Source organism: Pristiophorus japonicus, chromosome 14 (assembly GCF_044704955.1).
Source record: "Pristiophorus japonicus isolate sPriJap1 chromosome 14, sPriJap1.hap1, whole genome shotgun sequence".
Taxonomy (NCBI): domain Eukaryota; kingdom Metazoa; phylum Chordata; class Chondrichthyes; family Pristiophoridae; genus Pristiophorus; species Pristiophorus japonicus.
Window position 1 is genome coordinate 31,681,322 of NC_091990.1, and position 20,763 is coordinate 31,702,084.

The window sequence follows — 20,763 nt, forward strand, 5'->3', positions numbered from 1 at the left end:
TGGACCATTTTCCATACCTTGGGAGCCTACTATCAGCAAGGGCAGACATCGATGACGAGGTCCAACACCGCCTTCAGTGTGCTGGCGCAGCCTTCGGTCGCCTGAAGAAGAGAGTGTTTGAAGACCAGGACCTCAAATCTGGCATCAAGTTTACGGTCTACAGGGCAGTAGTGATACCCGCCCTCCTATATGGCTCAGAGACGTGGACCATATACATAGACAGCTCAAAGTGCTGGAGAAGTACCACCAGCGCTGCCTCCGCATGATCCTGCAAATCCACTGGGAGGATAGACGCACCAACGTCAGTGTTCTCGATCAGGCCAACATCCCCAGCATCAAAGCACTGACCACACTCAACCAGCTCCGCATGCCCTACATGAGACTCCCAAAGCAAGCGTTCTACTCGGAATGCCTACACGGCAAGCGAGCCCCAGGTGGGCAGAGGAAACTTTACAAGGATACCCTCAAAGCCTCCTTGATAAAGTGCAACATCCCCACCGGCACCTGGGAATCCCTGGCCCAAGACCACCCAAAGTGGAGGAAGAGCATCTGGGAAGGCATTGAGCACCTTGAGTCTCGTCGCTGAGAGCATGAAGAAACCAAACGCAGACAGCGGAAGGAGCGTGCGGCAAACCAGACTCCCCACCCACCCTTTCCTTCAACCACTGTCTGTCCCACCTGTGACAGAGACTGTAATTCCTATATTGGACTGTACAGTCACCTGAGAACTCACTTTTAGATTGGAAGCAAGTCTTCCTTGATTTCGAGGGACTGCCTATGATGATGATGATGACACAATACTCAAGCTGAGGCTTAACCAGTAAAGGTTTAGCATGACTTTCTTGTTTTTGTATTCAATGTCCCTATTTACAAAACCATGCATTTTCTTAAACGCCTTATCAACTTGCCCGGCCACCGTCAAAGATTTGTGAATATGCACCAGCTGCTCTTACAACCCCTCCGCCCCCTCCCCAAATAGTACCATTTAGATTATACTACCTCTCCATGTTGTTCCTCCTAAATGGCATCACTTTACACTAATCTGCATTAAATTCTATCTGCCATGTGTCTGCCCATTTCACCAGTCTATCTATGTCCGCTTGAAGTCTGCTACTATCTTCCTCACTATTTACCTCATTGCCAAGTTTTGTATCATCCGCAAATGTCAAAATTGCGCTCCCTATACCCAAGTCCAGGTCATTTATATATAGCAAGAAAAGTAACAGCCCAATACTGACCCCTGGGAGACACCACTGCACACCAGTAAGAAAAACATCTGTTCACCACTGCTTTCTGTAATTATGTACCCAAGTTACCATCGTTCCTTTAATCCCATGTGTTTCTATTTTACCAATAACTCAATTAGGTGGTACCATAACAAATGCCTTTTTCAAGCCCATATATATCATCATAGGCAGTCCCTTGGAATCAAGGAAGACTTACTTCCACTCCTGAAATGAGTTCTTTGGTGGCTGAACAATCCAATACGAGAGCCACAGACTCTGTCACAGATCGTTGAGGGAAGGGGTGGGTGGGACTAGCTCTTTCTGCTGCCTGCGCTTGATTTCTGCATGCTCTCAGCGTTGAGACTCAAGGTGCTCAGTGCCCTCTCAGATGCACTTCCTCCAGTTAGGGCGGTCTTGGGCCAGGGACTCCCAGGTGTCAGTGGGAATGTCGCACTTTATCAGGGAGGCTTTGAGGGTGTAGCGTTTCCGCTGCCCACCTTTGGCTCATTTGTCGTGAAGGAGCTCCGAGTAGAGCACTTGCTTTGGGAGTTTGTGTCTCATTCGAACTATGTGACCTGCCCAGCAGAGCTGATCGAGTGTGGTCAGTGCTTCAATGCTGGAGATGTTAGCCTGGGCGAGGACGCTGATATTGGTGCACCTGTCCTCCCAGGGGATTTGTAGGACCTTGCGAAGACATCGTTGGTGATACTGCTCCAGCAACTTGAGGTGTCTGCTGTACATGGTCCATGTCTCTGAGCCATACAGGAGGGCAGGTATTACTACAGCCTTGTAGACCATGAGCTTGGTGGCAGTTTTGGGGGCCTGGTCTTCACTCTTTTTCTCCATATATATATAACATCTACCACACTATCTTCATCAATCCTCTCTATTACTTCATCAAAGAACTCAATCAGGTTAGACAGACAAGATTGGCCTTTAACAAATCCGTGCTGGTTGTTTCTTATTAGCCCATGCTTCTCCAAATGGGAATGAATTTTGTCCTTGACAATGGTCTCTGGTAGTTTTCTCACCACTAACGTTAGACTGGCTGGCTGTAGTTACCAGGTTTGATCCCTCCCCCCTTTCTTGAATAGTCTGTGACATTTGCAATATTCCAGTTTTCTAACACCACTTCCATATTGTGGTTATAGTTCATTAAGCAGTAAAAGTTATATTAACCCACTCTGTTTGAGTTTGGGCGAGGAGCCAGAATGGCACTTGCTTCTTCTTCATCAGGATACCAGCATACAAATGACATTGTGTGTTTCATTGTGGTACATTATAATTAAGTTATAATCCCATTTAGTGTTGACAAGCTTATAAAGATTTTTTTTTTAAATGAGGGTAGTGTCCCTTTAAAGCTGCATGATGGTGGCCACTTGAGTCTGCTCAAGGACAGGTCAACACGAGAATATGGTAAGATCAGTGTACTTTGTTGGTCGCAGTTTGGACAATATTTAACTAGAAGCAGTTTTTCTTTATCTACAACAGTATCACAATGCTCTGCTGTGAATTCTGGGAGTATACATGCACGGACTGTAAAATATGGAAGTTTTGTTTGGAGTCAGTATAATCAGCCTGGCCTTTCAAAATCAAGTTCTGCAGATTTAGTTCCTAACTTTGCTATGCCTGCAAATGAAAATTTTTTATCTGATTCAATATCAATATTTCCCTTCAATAAAAGAATTGAAAAAGGACATTTGTGTTGATGTTTTGGCTTTATGACTTGCTTAATGACATCCACTGGGTTTGGCAAGACCTGGAGTAATAGCCCAAATTTTATAAACAAAAAGAGTAATCAAATTGGCTGAGATGCACTAAGTAGAGAAAGTTCCCCCTAAATGTATAATTTTAAAATGATGATCCCTGATCTTTTATATCAACTGATGCCAAGCAGATAGCAGTGTGGTGCTACAACTGGTGCTCATGTATTAAGGAAGGTGGGTGGCCAGATGGAATTCCAATCTTCTCCTTACTGATCACTATTCAGGGATGTACTCAAAAGTTCCCATGTGTGGAAATCAGGTGGAAATAGGATCAGATTTGGTTGTAATGTTTCCAATGAGCCATGAACTCATTGAATGGCGGTGCAGACTCGAAGAGCCGAATGGTCTACTCCTGTTTTCTATGTTTCTATGTTTCTAATAGTGGAATAGTCTATCAACACTCAGGGGGAAATTTCAACCTCCAAAAACAGGGGGCTTTGGATCAGGTGGGAAGTTAAAATAAAAAAAACCCAATCTGCCTCCAACCCGCCCACTTACGATTTTAGCGGAGGCGGGACAGGGTGGGGGCAGGCAGGTGACCAACCTGCTTTGAAGAGATGGGACTCTCATTTAATGAGGTCCCGTCCCTAAGATTTTCTCTCTGTTCCAGCTTTAACACTGGCCGGCCGGGTTTCCAGGACCTTGGGAAAACCAACAACTGAAGGGAGGTGAGGACTGCTGTATGTAGCAGGTAAGTGCCTTTCCAAAACTGCTTGTGGGTCAGGAGGAGCAGGAGTGCTTCTCCCCAGCCTGTTAACCGTCCCGGTGATCGGAACCCTCCCCCACCCCGGCAATGGGTCCCCCCCACCCCGGAACTTTCTGACCCCTGACCTACCTCTCCAGCCACCTTACCCTCGATCTCTCTGGGACCTACACCGATGTCCTCCCCTGCCGACCTCTCCAGGTCACGCCCCCCCCCCCACCCCCACCTATCCTCGCAGGCCGACGTGGCCAACAGCCAACCAACCTCTCAAACTGGCTGGCTGTGGCCGGGAAACAGAGTCCAGAAATGGTAATCAGGTCCTAGTTTTGTATTGAAAATGTAGTTACTAAATCTCAAAACAGCTAAATGCACATATTGAATATCAAAATAGCATTGCCCAATGGGATGTATCATTTCATTTATCAAAGTAGCAATGTGCCATGGTGTAAATAATATCAACTGATTTGTGTGTGAAGGCAGTATTTTCATTTATTGCGAACAGATCACTGCATGAACGGCAGGTTACAGAACAGGTGTCCACCATTCAGATTCAACAATTTTGCAATCATAAAATCGGTTTCACTTACTGCCAAAATAAAGTAACTTGATCCTTCAGTATGTTACTTTGAATGCAAACAGTGATCCTTCATATCAGATAAACTATATTGCTTTTAAGATTAGGTTTGCTATGATAAAAAATTGTTACATCTTATGAACAAATTAGACATTTATTTAAATGAATAATTTTACAGTTTCTCTCTATATTTTTGAGGTTCTCTCTCCTCAACCAAGAAACTGCCCTTCGGGCTCTGCCAGTGCCTGCATTCAGCCCGAGTCCGTCCCGAGCAGTTTCTGTCCTGTCATGATACAGCTCCCTCAATGTGGGCGGCACTGCACTTGTTGAGTGCCTCTACCGATGGCCCGTGCCGAACAGGAAATCTCTCTAATCAATCATTTTGGTCTGCTAGCAACAGGCTGTTCTACTATTACATATACATTTACACAAAACAATAAATAAAAAAACTATTCAATACTGAGTAGTCTGCTCGAGTATCATTTACAAGATTGTACACTGCCTGCTTTCATTCCCTTTGGCTGTAACTTCTCTACCAGTATCTTTCATTGCTAAAATACCCGATCTACTCTCAGAAACATCTCATCATAAAAGTGAATAAAAAATTACAAAGTAATTAGCGCTTGTATAAGTGCAGAAATAATGTACCTAGCATCCTCAACATTGAAAAGTTAAGACTTGAAAGCAAAATAATGTCGGCGTTTCCATGAAATACAGATACTGTACTACCTTTTAAACTAAACAGTCACGCTTGTGAAACCTGCATATGTAAATGGTTTCAAAACACAATTTCCTTCATTTTATGTGTTTTAACAGAAAATATTTTAATGGCAGGGGTACTTGTGATCTTCAGTCCACAAGTCAAAATCCCCAGACTCTCACTGTAAATAAAGCTGTTGGAACAAAGGGTAGCAAATCTGATTTAGGCAACTATAGGTCCGTTAGCCTAACATCAATAATGAGTAAAATAATACAATTTATTCCATGGGCTAGGCTGGAGGAGTACCTATACAGTATAGCAATACCTTAACAAGAAACAGCCAGCATGAAGGAAAAGATCCTGCCTGCAAATGTCTTCACTTCTTTAAGGACATTACAGATAAAGTAGGTATAGGAACTCCCTTGATATAGTTCACCTACATTTTCAGAAAGCTATTTGGAAAATTCCACATAAAAGACTTCTAATTAATCTAAAAGTTACACGACTGCAGATGGAATTTGGGACTGGATAAGAATGTGGTTAAAAAACAGGAAACCAAGACCATGAAAAATGTCAGACTGGAGTCCCACAGGATTCAATGCTTGGGCTCCTGTTGTTTCAAATCTATTTAAATGACTCCAAGTATCAAAACCAATCGTAATCTTGTCAAATTTGCTGACAAAATGAAAGTAAGGAGAACAATAAAAGCATTGAAAGATTTTCAAAAGTGTTCACATCATTACATGTTTGGGCAGAGAAACTACAAATTAAATTTAACACTGATAAATGTCAAGTATTGCACATAAAAAGACTTAACATAGAAACATAGAAACTAGGTGCAGGAGTAGGCCATTCGGCCCTTCTAGCCTGCATCGCCATTCAATGAGTTCATGGCTGAACATGCAACTTCAGTACCCCATTCCTGCTTTCTCACCATACCCCTTGATTCCCCTAGTAGTAAGGACTTCATCTAACTCCTTTTTGAATATATTTAGTGAATTGGCCTCAACAACTTTCTGTGGTAGAGAATTCCACAGGTTCACCACTCTCTGGGTGAAGAAATTCCTCCTCATCTCGGTCCTAAATGGCTTACCCCTTATCCTTAGACTGTGACCCCTGGTTCTGGACTTCCCCAACATTGGGAACATTCTTCCTGCATCTAACCTGTCTAACCCCGTCAGAATTTTAAACGTTTCTATGAGGTCCCCTCTCATTCTTCTGAACTCCAGTGAATACAAGCCCAGTTGATCCAGTCTTTCTTGATAGGTCAGTCCCGCCATCCCGGGAATCAGTCTGGTGAACCTTCACTGCACTCCCTCAATAGCAAGAATGTCCTTCCTCAGGTTAGGAGACCAAAACTGTACACAATACTCCAGGTGTGGCCTCACCAAGGCCCTGTACAATTGTAGCAACACCTCCCTGCCCCTGTACTCAAATCCCCTCGCTATGAAGGCCAATATGCCATTTGCTTTCTTAACCGCCTGCTGTACCTGCTTGCCAACCTTCAATGACTGATGTACCATGACACTCAGGTCTCTTTGCACCTCCCCTTTTCCTAATCTGTCACCATTCAGATAATAGTCTGTCTCTCTGTTTTTACCACCAAAGTGGATAACCTCACATTTATCCACATTATACTTCATCTGCCATGCATTTGCCCACTCACCTAACCTATCCAAGTCACTCTGCTGCCTCATAGCATCCTCCTCGCAGCTCACACTGCCACCCAACTTAGTGTCATCCGCAAATTTGGAGATACTACATTTAATCCCCTCGTCTAAATCATTAATGTACAGTGTAAACAGCTGGGGCCCCAGCACAGAACCTTGCGGTACCCCACTAGTCACTGCCTGCCATTCTGAAAAGTACCCATTTACTCCTACTCTTTGCTTCCTGTCTGACAACCAGTTCTCAATCCATGTCAGCACACTACCCCCAATCCCATGTGCTTTAACTTTGCACATTAATCTCTTGTGTGGGACCTTGTCGAAAGCCTTCTGAAAGTCCAAATATACCACATCAACTGGTTCTCCCTTGTCCACTCTACTGGAAACATCCTCAAAAAATTCCAGGAGATTTGTCAAGCATGATTTCCCTTTCACAAATCCATGCTGACTTGGACCTATCATATCACCTCTTTCCAAATGCACTGCTATGACATCCTTAATAATTGATTCCATCATTTTACCCACTACCGATGTCAGGCTGACCGGTCTATAATTCCCTGTTTTCTCTCTCCCTCCTTTTTTAAAAAGTGGGGTTACATTGGCTACCCTCCACTCCATAGGAACTGATCCAGAGTCAATGGAATGTTGGAAAATGACTGTCATTTATATGTAATTTATGACTTGCATTTATATAGCGCGTTTCATGACCACCGGACGTCTCAATGTGCTTTACAGCCAATGAATTACTTTTGGAGTGTAGTCACTGTTGAAATGTCAAACAATGTAGGTCACAGGTATATACGAATAGAACTAAGCTAGCACAGAGAAACTTAGAATGGAACCTAGGAGTAATAGTTGATATGCCACTTTCAATGTGACCATAATGTGGTGAAGCAATTCAAAAATTGATCAAGTTCGAATAATCGAATATTTTTGGAAGTGATGTGTCTACAATTACTATTAGGTTCCTTTCTAAGTTTCCCTGTGCTAACAATTCCATTCATGTTTGCCTGTGAAGAACTTTGTTTACTCAGAGTGATAAATATGTGAGATAATTTACCAAGCAAGTTAATAGAGGCAAAATCATTGGATTGTTCAAAGTACAGTTGGATTGTACATTATACAAAGTATAATGAGAGTTAGAGTACAAAAGGGATGAGCTTCGATGGGCTGCAAATGGTTTTTCTGTTCCCTGATTCTCTTGCATTCTATATTCTAATCCAGAGAGAAAGATGAATTAATTCCACAACTTAAAGAAAACTGGTAAGCTTTTTTGACATATTAATCAACAAAATGTCCTGTTTTTTGAGGGGGTGTGATCCTCACCATCTGTCAGAAAATCAACATCACTGACGTAACCGCTTTCTCGCTGACATTTCGGCAGTCTGGAATACTAAGTGCAGTCCACAAAATTTGTGAACTTGGAGATATGGCTCTTCAGAGAGTGGATAAAGATGGCGATATTAACAAAACATTTCTTTCACACTTCTGTGGCCCAAATATTCCAGATTCACAGTCTGTAAATGTACGCTTCTGTCCCAGAGCCATTCGAAGCTCTGTCAATATTTCCTTTCCAATGGGATGCTCGATGAAATAGAAACCAGCGATGTCGGTCTGCTCCCAGCTATGGAAATCTGTGGGAATGGGTTTGAGAGTTGTCTTGACGATTTCGGTGCAAGTTCTCTTTTCAATCTGTTTTGTCTACAGAAAATAAACATCAATTGTTAGTATTACGACCTTGGTGCAATATTTATATCTAAACTTTTAATTGTTGTGTGTCTGTAAGAATGTAAAAAAAATGTATGAATAGATGATTATAGTCCAGTCATACATTTCTACATTCTTACAAACACAATGGTCTATTCTGACCACGCAACACCATCGTATGATATTAACCACAAATACATCTTGGTTTTTGCTCCTACTTCCTATTATTTAAAAATATATATTTGTCCCTGCCTCCTCACCAAGTTTTCCCTAACTTCATATCATTTTCAAATGATTTTTCTTTCTCCCTGCCTATTTCGCACTCCTCTCCGTCTCTAGCTCCCATCTTACCACCTATTCCACCTCCTGGGGCCCTGCCTCAGCCTAGGCCTACAGTCTCCGTTATATGTTATAATGAGAGTTAATGAGAGTACAAAAGGAATGAGCTTCAATGGGCTGTAAATGGCTTTTCTTGTCCGTGATTTTTCTTGCGTTCTATATTCTAATCCAGCGAGAAAGTTGAATTATTCCAGTACTTAAAGAAAACTGGGTAGCTTTTTTGACATTTTAATCAACAAAACACAAGACTGTGGCAGGGGCCCAGGGGGTGGAATAGATGGTGAGATGGAAGCAGGGGTTGCTCTGTCTCAGCCTTACCTTAGCCTAGGCCTCCAGTCTCTGGCCCAACAATTTTTCCCACCTCCATATTGATTATGCTTTTTTACCTCTATCCCAGCCTACACCTTGCTTGCTTTTCAGGGGAAGTGGTTATATGTGAAATATTCTGACATTAATATTTAATAAACTTCTAATAATTCTCCCTTGGTGTTGCACACAGATAGTACAGGACTGAGAGTGTCATTACTGATGGTTACCACTGTCCCGATACAACCTATTGCACATTACTGACACTGGTAGGTGCAAATATAATACTTACAACACTATTTATCTACCACTTAAAGAAAACTGTTTAAGATACAGATAACTATGTATTCTTCCCTCTCCAAAACTTCTTATTCTGTTATTTACATTCAAAAGATTCCTTCTACTTCCCATGGTGAATTTGCAGTACTTGGTTAATGTGCAAGTGTTTTGTTTATTCTTCCCTCCTCCATCTCCCAAATCTTTACTTAGTTACACGATTATCAAAAAAAAGTCATGCCCTTGCTTCCCAAGGTGCATTTGTAGTCCTTGTTGAAGCTGTAACTGTTACAGCTAAGTACCAGCAGAGTTATCTCCACCGTCATGTCTGCAGTGGCCAGACAAATTTGAATTTAAATGTTCTATTTTGTTGCCACTGGATCGCTGCTATTTGTATATTTTCTGCCTGGTTGTCTTGTGACTTGGGCTGTTGAGGGGCACTTTGGGCATTGTAATTCACAGAGGTACAGTGTAAACTACAAGTTCACTCCCATGATACAGCTCATTCTTTCACGTACAAAGTTTGTCAACAGGATCTGGAACACCACAAAACCAAATGTGCAACTCTGGGACTGAAGTGGAACTCTGGCCCAGGCCCAGAGATAATGGAAGGCCACAGCAGGGAATGCCTCTTGCAGATATTTGTAACATGATTAATTTTATAGGTAACGTTAGTGATTCTTTTCAGAATTGTGTAATTTTTATTTCAAAAAATTGTGCTCCTCAAGGCAAAGTCTCGGAAATTAACTCTTCCAATTGCAGTATGAACATCAAGCATGTTCAGGTCAGGAATATTACAGCCAATTGCTGAGTAAAGTGTCCTCTATTTGGCCTCCACAAGTCCTCAGCCTTAATCTCCGAAGGGCACCCCTACTGTACCACTTTGACATTTCCCTGCATTGGCCATCCCGTAGCCTCTTCGAGTGAGCTTGACAATTCGTTTTACAAAGCGATTATCTGCACGAATATTTTTGTGTCCTGCTGCGCATGGTGGACCCCGCCTCTTTTTGAGCAAGCGCGCTTGATCCAGTCGCGTATGCGTAGTACGATATATGAGGAAGCCGCAAGTGTCGTATATTTGGATTTCCAGAAAACATTCGATAAGTTGCCACACAAAGGGTTACTGCACAAGATAAAAGCTCACGGGGTTGGGGGTAATATATTAGCGTGGATAGAGGATTGGCTAACTAACAGAAAACAGAGAGTCGGGATAAATGGGTCATTTTCAGGCTGGCAAACTGTAACTAGTGAGGTGCCACAGGGATCAGTGCTGGGGCCTCAACTATTTACAATTTATATTAATGACTTGGATGAAGGGACTGAGTGTAATGTAGCCAAATTTGCTGAAGACACAAAGATAGGTGGGAAAGCAAATTGTGAGGATGACACAAATAATCTACAAAGGGATATAGATAGGCTCTGAGTGGGCAAAAATTTGGCAGATGAACTATAATGTGGGAAAATGTGAGTTTATCCACTTTGGTAGGAAACATAAAAAAGCGAATTACAGGCAACGCTTGATTATCTGTACACGGATCCAGCGGGAAACCGTTGTAATGGGATTTTAAATTCCGTTGCTAACAAGTGAAAAGATAGCTCTAAATAATTTTGAAAAATCGCTTTCCAAACATTTGTATTTGCTCATTCTTTCTCTCACACACTCTCTCTCTCACACACTCTCTCTCTCTCTCACACACGCACATTCTCTCTCACTCACCGTAAAAATCATCCTCCTCTGCCCTTGCTTTGCTGGTGTGTATGTGTGTGTGCGTGCGCTGCTGCAGCCGTTGTCTCTTGCGGCCGCCGCCGACGTTGGCAATGTAGGCAGTGCCAGCACCGGGTTACAGGCACAGAACCTGTACATGCATGCTGGTAATGTCCATCTTTTGTTACTGTTTGTAGCTGATTGAATTGATTCATTAATGTTTTAACTTATAAATGTAAACTCACCCTAACAGAAAAATCGTTTACCCGGAATAGCCCAATCCCCGAGGGACCCGGATAATCGAGAGTTGCCTGTATTATTTAAATGGGGGAGAGATTACAAAATCCTGCGGTACAGATGGATCTGGGGATTCTTGTGCATGAAACGCAAAAAGTTAGTATGCAGGTTCAGCAAGTAATCAGGAAGGCAAATGGAATGCTGGCACTTATTGCAAGGGGAATAGAGTATAAAAGTAGGGAAGTCCTGCCCCAACTGTACAGGGTGTTGGTAAGACCACACAGAGTACTGCGTACAGTTTTGGTCTCCTTATTTAAGGAAGGATATGCTTGCATTGGAGACAGTTCAGAGAAGGTTCACAAGGTTGATTCGTGAGATGAAGGGGTTGCCATATGAAGAAAGATTGAGCAGGTTGGGCTTGTAATCATTGGAGTTTAGAAGAATGAGAGGTGATCTTATTGAAGTAGATACGATTCTGAGAGGGCTTGACAGGATAGATGCAAAGAGGATGTTTCCCCCTCATGGGGGAATCTAGAACTAGGGGGCATAGTTTCAGAGTAAGGTGTCACCCATTTAAAACAGAAATGAGGAGGAATTTCTTCTCTCAGAGGGACGTGAATCTTTGGAACTCTCTACCCCAGAGAGCTGTGGAGGCTGGGTCTTTGAATATATTTAATGTGGAGATAGACAGATTTTTGAATGATAAGGGAGTCAATAGTTATGGGGAGCGGGCGGGGAAGTGGAGTTAAAGCCAGGATCAGATCAGCCATTAACTTATTGAATGGCGGTGCAGGCTTGAGGGGCCAAATGGCCTACTCCTGTTCCTATTTCTTATGTTCTTATGTTCTGCCTTGTCTGCTGCGTGAGCCTGAGCCTGCTACTGGGGCAGTTGAGCTATATTTCAAAAATCAATGACTATACTAAAGGAGCCTCCAGGACATTTGTCTTGAATACCACTGTGATTATCCACTGAGGAATTTCACTTTGCAAAGAGAAACTGCTGGGAGTGTCTTATACTCCAAGGGGACCAATTAACAAACAGGACTTGTCATCAAGGGAGCCCAATCAGAGTTTTCGGTGTTGCAAATTAACGTGTCCTTAGTTTAAGGCTGTTAGCCCTCGTTCAGTAGGAATTAGATCAAGACTCCCCAAACTTATTTCACATGTGACCCTTACAGCCAGTGGGAAGAGAAGACTTTTATCTCATCATTCTAGGCTGGATTTGAACCTAAGTCCCAGAACAATGGCTAACCCACTGCACCGCCCAGTGTAATTTTGTGTGTGCTGGTTATACTGAGAGAGGAAGGAAAATGGTTGCCAATAGCGGTTTGAAAAATTACTTGATTGGTCCAATTTGTGGTTGTTGCTTTCAAAAGAATTAAAACATTTGATTGATTAGTTTTGTGGGTTCCTTGTTTGTGATTAGTGGATTTTCCTACCTGTTTATTCTTGAACAAATAATTGTGGTTAATTTAAGGTCGCGCTTATTTGTAACAGAAAAATGCCTGAATGGGTCCCCTGACCTAATTGGCCCCCTTGATCACATGACCTAATTGACACCCAGCAGTTTCTCTGGAATTAGAACCGCCCTGCCTACGTAATCAGTGACTTTGCAAAGTGTAATTCAAGCCATTCTGACTGCCGACTCCAGACAGGAAAGCTCACACGCACAGCTTAAGTCATCCCCCTCCCCGGCCCCCGCCCCCCAAGTCCGTGCCCCATCTCCCAGCCCCCACCAGCCCAAGTTCCTGACACCCCCCCCAGCCCACGTTCCTGATACCCCCCTGCCCAGTTCCTGACACCTCCCCCACCCCAAGTTCTTGACCCCCACCAGTCCAAGTTCCTGACACCCCCCCAGCCCAAGTTCCTGACACCCCCCCAGCCCAAGTTCCTAACTTTACCCACACCCTCGCCGCACCATAGATCATAGAAATTTACAGCACAGAAGGAGGCCATTTCGGCCCATCGTGTCTGCGCCAGCCAACAAAGAGCTGTCCAGCCTAATCCCACTTTCCAGCTCTTGGTTCGTAGCCCTTGGTCCGTAGGCAATGGCACTTCAGTTGCATATCCAAGTACCCTTTAAATGTGGTGAAGGTTTTTGCCTCTACCACCCTTTCAAGGATTGAGTTCCAGATCCTCAGCACCCTCTGGGTGAAGAAAATTCCCCTCAAATCCCCTTTAAATCTCCTACCAATTACTTTATATCAATGCCTCCTAGTTGTTGACCCCTCTGCTAAGGGAAATAGGTTCTTCCTATCCACTCTATCTAGGCTGCTCAGAATTCTATACACCTCAATAAGGTCTCCCCTCAACCTCCTCTGTTCCAAAGGAAACAAACCCAGCCTATCCAATCTTTCCTCATAGCTAAAATTCTCCAGTCCAGGCAACATCCTCGTAAATCTCCTCTGTACCCTCTCTTGTGCAATCACATCTTTTCTGTAATGTGATGACCAGAACTGTATGCAGTACTCTAGATGGGACATTGTGTGTGAGACACAGATTGTTAACAGGTTTATTGGTATGAAGTGAATAGTGAGTGTCATGATTTCTGGATTTCATCCACTCCAATGATATCACTTGTCACACATGCACCGAGCTTTCAGAGAAATCGGGTTCCATCTCTCTCTCTCTCCCCTCTGATCCCCTCTCCAGTGTCCCCTCTCTCTCCCTCTCTCTCCCAGCCCTTCTCTCGCTCTCCCCAGTCTTCCTCTCGCTCTCCCCAGTCTCTCTCTCCTTTTTTTCCTCTTCCACAGAAGGCCGCGGAAATGTTTGTGTAGATAATCTCAGCGATATTTTAGGTAAAAGCCTAAAATTAGCAAAGCAACGTGGTCGGCCCAATTCCGGGCTCGATACAAGCCCCACTTTCAGTTTCGGGTTCGAGTCCGCACATGCGCGGGGGGGGGGGGGGGCGGAGATCCACGTGCTACACATTGTGCGCATGTGTAGCAAATCGGGGGCAGAGTCTAGGGCACCCATGTGCAGAAGGACACACAAAAAACTGTTGCAAATAGTCACTCTCTTAATTTAACAGATGGCGATTATTTAAGTCAATGAGGGGAACTAGGGATATACACTTTGCACATATGGCACTTAAGTGAGAATTTTACTTTACATGTGTGATAGTTTAGTGTGACTGACAATTTTTACATTTTTGAGATTTAGTTGATGGAATGGATGGCTAGATCGCCCTTATAAACAATAATTCTCCATTTCTTCATTACCTGTTGTAGTATTTTACAATGACCAGTACCAGCGTGAATATGATTATTACTCCAATTACAATGACAGCTACAATGGCGCCAGAACCTGGAACACAAAGAAGAATTCAGTTAATGTGCAGTTTGCATTCCCAACAACATCATCCTGCTCTTGCCAGAAGAGGGGGCTGTGGAAGCTTGTGTTGCTGGGATCCATTTCTTTCACTCTGTTTGCACTGAGTTGTTAATAAGTTATTTTCCTCACAAACCTACTATTCATTCCAATTAAAAACAAATACAGCCAATTAATTATGATTCAATGAATCTTTCACTTGTTGGCATTGAATCATAATATATATATATATATATATATTATGCAGTAAAATGAGCCAGTGAGTAGGAATTTGTAAGTTTTTTAAGGTTCTCAAAATGATGAGTGAAAATCCAGATAACTTTTATTTGTTTGTTTTCACTGAACCAGATTGATGAAGTGAAATAGTGAAATAGTGACAAATGCTGTGAGAAAACTAGAAATACATGGCAACTTCAGACCACACAAATAATAACTGAGTGACATGTTCCTTTTGAGGGAAATTAGATTTTATACATTTTGATATTCCTCTGGCAGGTGGGTCGGTAACCAGAGGGCGCAGATTTTAGGTAATCGGCAAAAGAACCAGAGGAGAGAGGAGGAGCCGTTCTTTTACGCAGCGAGTTGTTATGATCTGAAATGCACTACCTGTAAGGGTGGTGGAAGCAGATTCAATCATAACTTCCAAAAGGGAATTAGATATATACTTGAAAAGAAAACATTTGCAGGACTTTTGGGAGAGCAGGGGAGTAGGACTAATTGAATCGCTCTTTCAAAGAGCTGGCACAGACACGATGGACCAAATAGCCTTCTTCTGTGCTGTAAGATTCTATACTTTGATGATTCTATGATTTTGCTAATTCTCATGACTAAAATTATTGTAATGTACCTATAATGTTATTGATCGGAGGCATGGACGATGTACAGAAGACACATCAAGTCGCTGGATATATCACCAACGATGTCCCCGCAAGATTCTGCAAATCCCCTGGGAGGACAGGTGCACCAACATCAGTGTCCTCGCCCAGGCTAACATCCCCAGCATTGAAGCACTGACCACAGTCGATCAACTTCGCTGGGCAGATCTCTTAGTCCACATGCCAGACACAAGACTCCTTAAGCAATTGCTCTATGCAGAGCTGCTTCATGACAAATGAGCCAAAGGTGGACAGTGGAAACGTTACAAGTACGCCCTTAATGCCTCCCTGGTGAAGTGGGACATCACCACTGACACCTGGGAGACCCTAGCCAAAGATCGCCCTAGGTGGAGAAAATGCATCCGGGAGGCATTGAGCTCTTCGAATCTCAACGCTGCGAGCGTGAAGAGGTCAGGCGCAGGCAGCGGAAGGAGCATTTGGTAAATCAGTGCCACCCCGCCCCCCTTCCCCCGACTAATATCTATCCCATCTGTGACAGGGTCTGTGGCTCTCGTGTTCGGCCACCAAAGAACTCACTTTAGGATTGGAAGCAAATCTTCCTCGATTCCAAGGGACTGCCTATGATGATGATTGATATCTTCCTTGCATGTGTTCTCAATTTACTTCTTACTTTCAATTTTATGTTTATATCTATCTTATTTTAATTATTTGTGGCACTACCAGGTTATGTGATGAGAAGCTGTTGAGTAGGAATGATATCCAACTCGTGGTCAGATTCTTTAAGGGCCGGCATATTTCCTGGGATATCTTATCCCATAGCTCCGCAACACACATCCTTTGTTTCCACTGCACATTCTGTCACTTTAAGCACATTCTGTATTAGAAACAATGACAGTTTTTTTTGTATTAATATATCAATTAAGCAGTAACTGGCTTGATCCCAGTTGATGTGACATCACAGAACTTATTACACCGTGACACATGACCCATAGATCCACACCCAGAAATGTGGGCACAAGATAACAAACTTGTTTTGAAGATAAGAATTGACAAGGACTCGGTTCGGCATCTGATCTTGTTGGGCAAAGCTTTACAAGCAGCAAGGTGTTTTGTGTGATTTAATAGAGTCAGCAGTAGCCTTGCTTGACAACTTCATGATCACATTGATTTGCTCAAAGTTTGCTCCTACTTCTCCAACGTGGTTCCCCACTTCCAAACCAAAAGAATTTTAGAGCTCCATTCATCTTCAAATGAAAAAAAAATTCATTCACAGGATGTGGACATCGCTGACAAGGCCGGCATTTATTGCCCATCCCTAACTGCTCTTGAGAAGGTGGTGGTGAGCCACCTTCTTGAAAAAGCAGTTAAAAAAGCATACAGGATCCTGGGCTTCATAAATAGGGGCGTAGAGAACAAAAGCATGGAAATTATGATGAACCTTGTATAAAACACTGGTTTGGTCTCAACTGGAGTATTGTGTCCAATTCTGGGCACCGCACTTAAGGAAGGATGAGAGAGTGCAGAAAAGATTTACAAGAATGGTTCCGGGATGAGGGACTTCAGTTACGTGGATAGACTGGAGAAGCTAAAGATGTTCTCCTTCGAGAAGAGAAGGTTGAGAGGAGATTTGATGGAGGTGTTCAAAATCATGAGGGGTCTAGACAGAGTAGATAGAGAGAAACAGATTTAAGATGATTGGCAGAAGAATCAAAGGCGACATCAGGAAAAACTTTTTTACGTAACGGGTGTTTAGGATCTGGAATGCACTGCCTGAAAGGGTGATGGAGGCAGCTTCAATCGTGGCTTTCAAAACAGAGTTGGATAAGTACCTGAAGGAAAAAAAATTGCAGGGCTATGGGGAAAGTGCAGGGGAGTAGGACCAGCTGAAGTGCTCTTGCAGAGAGCCGGCACGGGCTCGACGGGCCGAATGGCCTCCTTCTGTGCTGTAACCATTCTATGAATCTATGATTCTTCAACCGCTGCAGTCCGTGTGGTGAAGGTACTCCCACAGTGCTGTTAGATAGGGTGTTCCAGGATTTTGACCCAGCAATGATGAAGGAACGGCGATATATAAATCTGATATATAAATGTGACTTGGAGGGGAATTTGGAGGTGGTGGTGTTCCCATGCATCTGCTGCCCTTGTCCTTTGAGGTTTGGGAGGTGCCGTCGAGGAAGCCTCGGTGAGTGGCTGTAGTCCAGATTGTATATGGTATACACTGCAACCAATATTCTCTGTCATTTTTTGGTGCACAGTCCCTTTAACTGCACACCCCATTCAAATGATCGTGCATGCACGGTTATTTCCATTGAAAAACCGGTGAGCGGCCTGTGCAGCTTAGCGGGAATATTGACTGCAGCCATGGTGCACCGGTGGTGGAGGGAGTGAATGCTGAAGGTGTTGGATGGGGTGTCAATCAAGCAAACTGCTTTGTCCTGGATGGTGTCAAGCTTCCCAAGTGTTGTTGGAGCTGCACTCATCCAGGCAAGTGGAGAGTATTCCATCACACTCCTGACTTGAGGTGAGACACTCGATACAGAATACCCAGGCTCTGACCTGCTCTTTTTGTCACAGTATTTATGTGGCTGGTCCAGTTAAGTTTCTAGTCAATGGTGACCCCCAGGATATTGCTGATAGAGGATTTGATGATGGTAATACCATTGAATATCAAGGGGAGTTGGTTAGACTCTCTTGTTGGAGATGGCACTTGTGTGGCACGAATGTTACTTGTCACTTATCAGCCCAAGCCTGAACGTTGTTCAGTTCTTGCTGTATACAGGCATGAAATACTTCATTATCTAAACACTGTGCAATCATCAGCGAACATCCCCACTTCTGACATCATGGAGGGAAGGTCATTGATAAACCAGCTGAAGATGGTTGGGCCTAGGGCACTGCCCTGAGGAACTCCTGCAGCATGTCCTAGGGCTGAGATGATTGGCCTCCAACAACCACAACCATCTTCCTTTGTGCTAGGTATTACTCCAGCCAGTGGAGAGCTTTCCCCCAATTCCCATTGACTTCAATTTTACTAGGGCTCCTTGATGCCGCACTCGGTCAAATGCTGCCTTGATGTCAAGGGCAGTCACTCACACCTCACCTCTGGTATTCAGCTCTTTTATCCATGTTTGGATCAAGGCTGTAATGAGGTCTGGAACTGAGGCGCCCTGGCAGAACCCAAACTGAACATCAGTGAGCAGGTTGTTTATATCAATTCATTCTGACCATGTGATCCTAGGCAATATAGATGATGAAGGTGCCAGGTCTGAGTCTTGGTCTGTGCTGTGTTAGTTGACCTTAAACTGAGGCTGTGGTAGAGAGACTACAACTGGCTTCAGCACCCCTGGGCTGGAGAGGGTGATGGAGGGAGGGAATCAGAGTTCCCATTCTCGATCCGGTGAACCTTGCCAGAAACTGGGCGATTGGGTATCAGATGAAAATAGGGCAGTGTAATTATGATGCCCGAATGGAGAATATCATTGCAACACTCAGGGATAGAAATTCAGGTCCGACTGAATCGGGTCGCACCTACCGCTGTTGAAGTGGTTTTTTCCGCCGCTGCGGATGAGGTGGCCTCCTGCATGAAATTCAGCACTTTAGCAATTTTTTGGGAGCGGGCCGGAAGCCGGTCATAATGGGGGCAGAAGTGCGGCGGTGAGCGCCCGAGAGGGGCAGAAGTGGAGGCGGGACGGAGTCTCCGTCGCTCTCAGAAATCAGCCTGGCGCTGATGATGTCATAACGAGTGTGCGCCACCACGTCTCTCCCCTTCACTTAAAGGGGACAGCCGTCGCCATTTTAAAACTTCGGTCCACTGGGCCACCAGGGAGGGTTTCGGCCGGGGCAGCAGCCTAGCACCCAAGAGGGGGTGCCAGGCTGCCTGTTGGCGGCCCGGCTGAACCCGGGGGCCTTAATTGTCGGCCCTACCTGGCAGTCGGCCGACAAAAAATAAACATGGCGGCCGCGGCAGTGCGTACACCTTGAATGAGCGCCGCACAGCCATGTCGCACACACACTGAAAACACAGTGCACCAACACAAAAAGCTGTCGGTGCGAGGAAGATTTTTGCAGGTGAATTTAGATAGAGGTGCGAGAGATCGGCGGTGTGCGCTTTGATTATGCACTTAGGAGGGGCAGGCAGCCACGGGGCGGAAGTGTGGATTGCCGGAAAAACCCACGAGGTTAATTTCGCTGGCGACGGTCATTCGACCGCAAATCGGTGGCCACTGGACTCCGCTGCTTGGCCGCTGCTTTCCGGCGGGAAGAGGCCTTTTCTGGAGGCTGAATTTCGGCCCCCGGTGTCTAACCGTACTCGTGAAGAATGGTCACTTGGCAAAGCAGAACTGTACCTCAGCATGAAACATTCAGGAAAACAGGAGAAGAACAGGGAAAAACAAGGTGGAAAAGATCTGAATATTGCACTCTTCAACTAGTCTGTGATGATGGAGAGGTACCATCTAGCTTTCGGGAGCAGCTGGCGAGTACCAGTGTATATAATCCCCTCAATTTTTCAGTCTCTTTCTGCCTCTGAACTTCTTGTCCTGTTGCAGTTCTTTCCCAGCCAACTGAAAAGATGCATATCAAGCTGCACTTCATTCATTTCTGGGATTAACAGCTTGGAATTCAGTGACAAGTATTGGTGAATAAATTGGTGGTAATAAAAGGGGCCCCATTCGCCAAGAAGGAAGTTAGTTGAAGAAATTGTCACTTAAACAGGTTCCACTGCATCTATTGTTTCTCTTGAAAATTATTTTTATACTAGCTGGCCCAAAGTTTCTCTTGTGCTCTCCTGAAGGTACTGGGGTAGAAATGCTAAATCATGCTGGGATATAGTTCCATAGTTGCCATTCACCCTCCAATACCTCACCTACGTGGACCATTCTCCACAGGTGAGTCTAGACAATGGCAGACTATTTGACTGAATTAACACACACATTCCACCAAGAATCCATTAATAGCAATAAGTAGAAAACTCAGTTCCTCTCCTTATCCAATGGATGTTCAGGTTATTCGCACCTCAGGAACAATATATTGGCCTTGAAGGGGGTGCAGCGTAGATTCACCAGAAGATACAGATGCATCGATTAGCCTTGTATTTCCTTAAGTTTAGAAGATTATGGGGTGATATAATTAAGCTACTTATGATGATTAAAGGATTTGGCAGGGTAGAAACTGATAAACTATTTCCTCTGGTAGGGGAGTCCAGAACAAGGGCTTCTTCACACAAAGGGTAGAGGAACTCTGGAACACTCTCCCCCAAAAAGCTGTTGAGGCGAAGTCAATTAAAATTTCAAAACTGAAATTGATAGGTTTTGCTGGGCAAAGGTACTAAGGGATATGGAATAAGGTGGATAAATGGAGTTGAGATACAGGTCAGCCATGAACTAATTGAAT

At 44.0% G+C, this 20,763-nt stretch overlaps 1 protein-coding gene across 1 annotated transcript in view; it reads right to left on the reverse strand.

Annotated features, from left to right (window-relative positions):
• Positions 1-7,914: 7,914 nt before the first annotated feature.
• Positions 7,915-20,763, reverse strand: part of ncmap (non-compact myelin associated protein) — a 98,677-nt gene continuing 85,828 nt past the window's right edge. Inside the window, exons 3-4 of the mRNA XM_070898461.1 lie at positions 14,428-14,512; positions 7,915-8,337 (exon numbers count right to left, since the gene is read on the reverse strand). Of these exons, the coding sequence (XP_070754562.1) occupies positions 8,196-8,337; positions 14,428-14,512 (227 nt within the window). The 3' untranslated portion in view covers positions 7,915-8,195. The remainder of the gene's footprint in view (positions 8,338-14,427; positions 14,513-20,763) is intronic.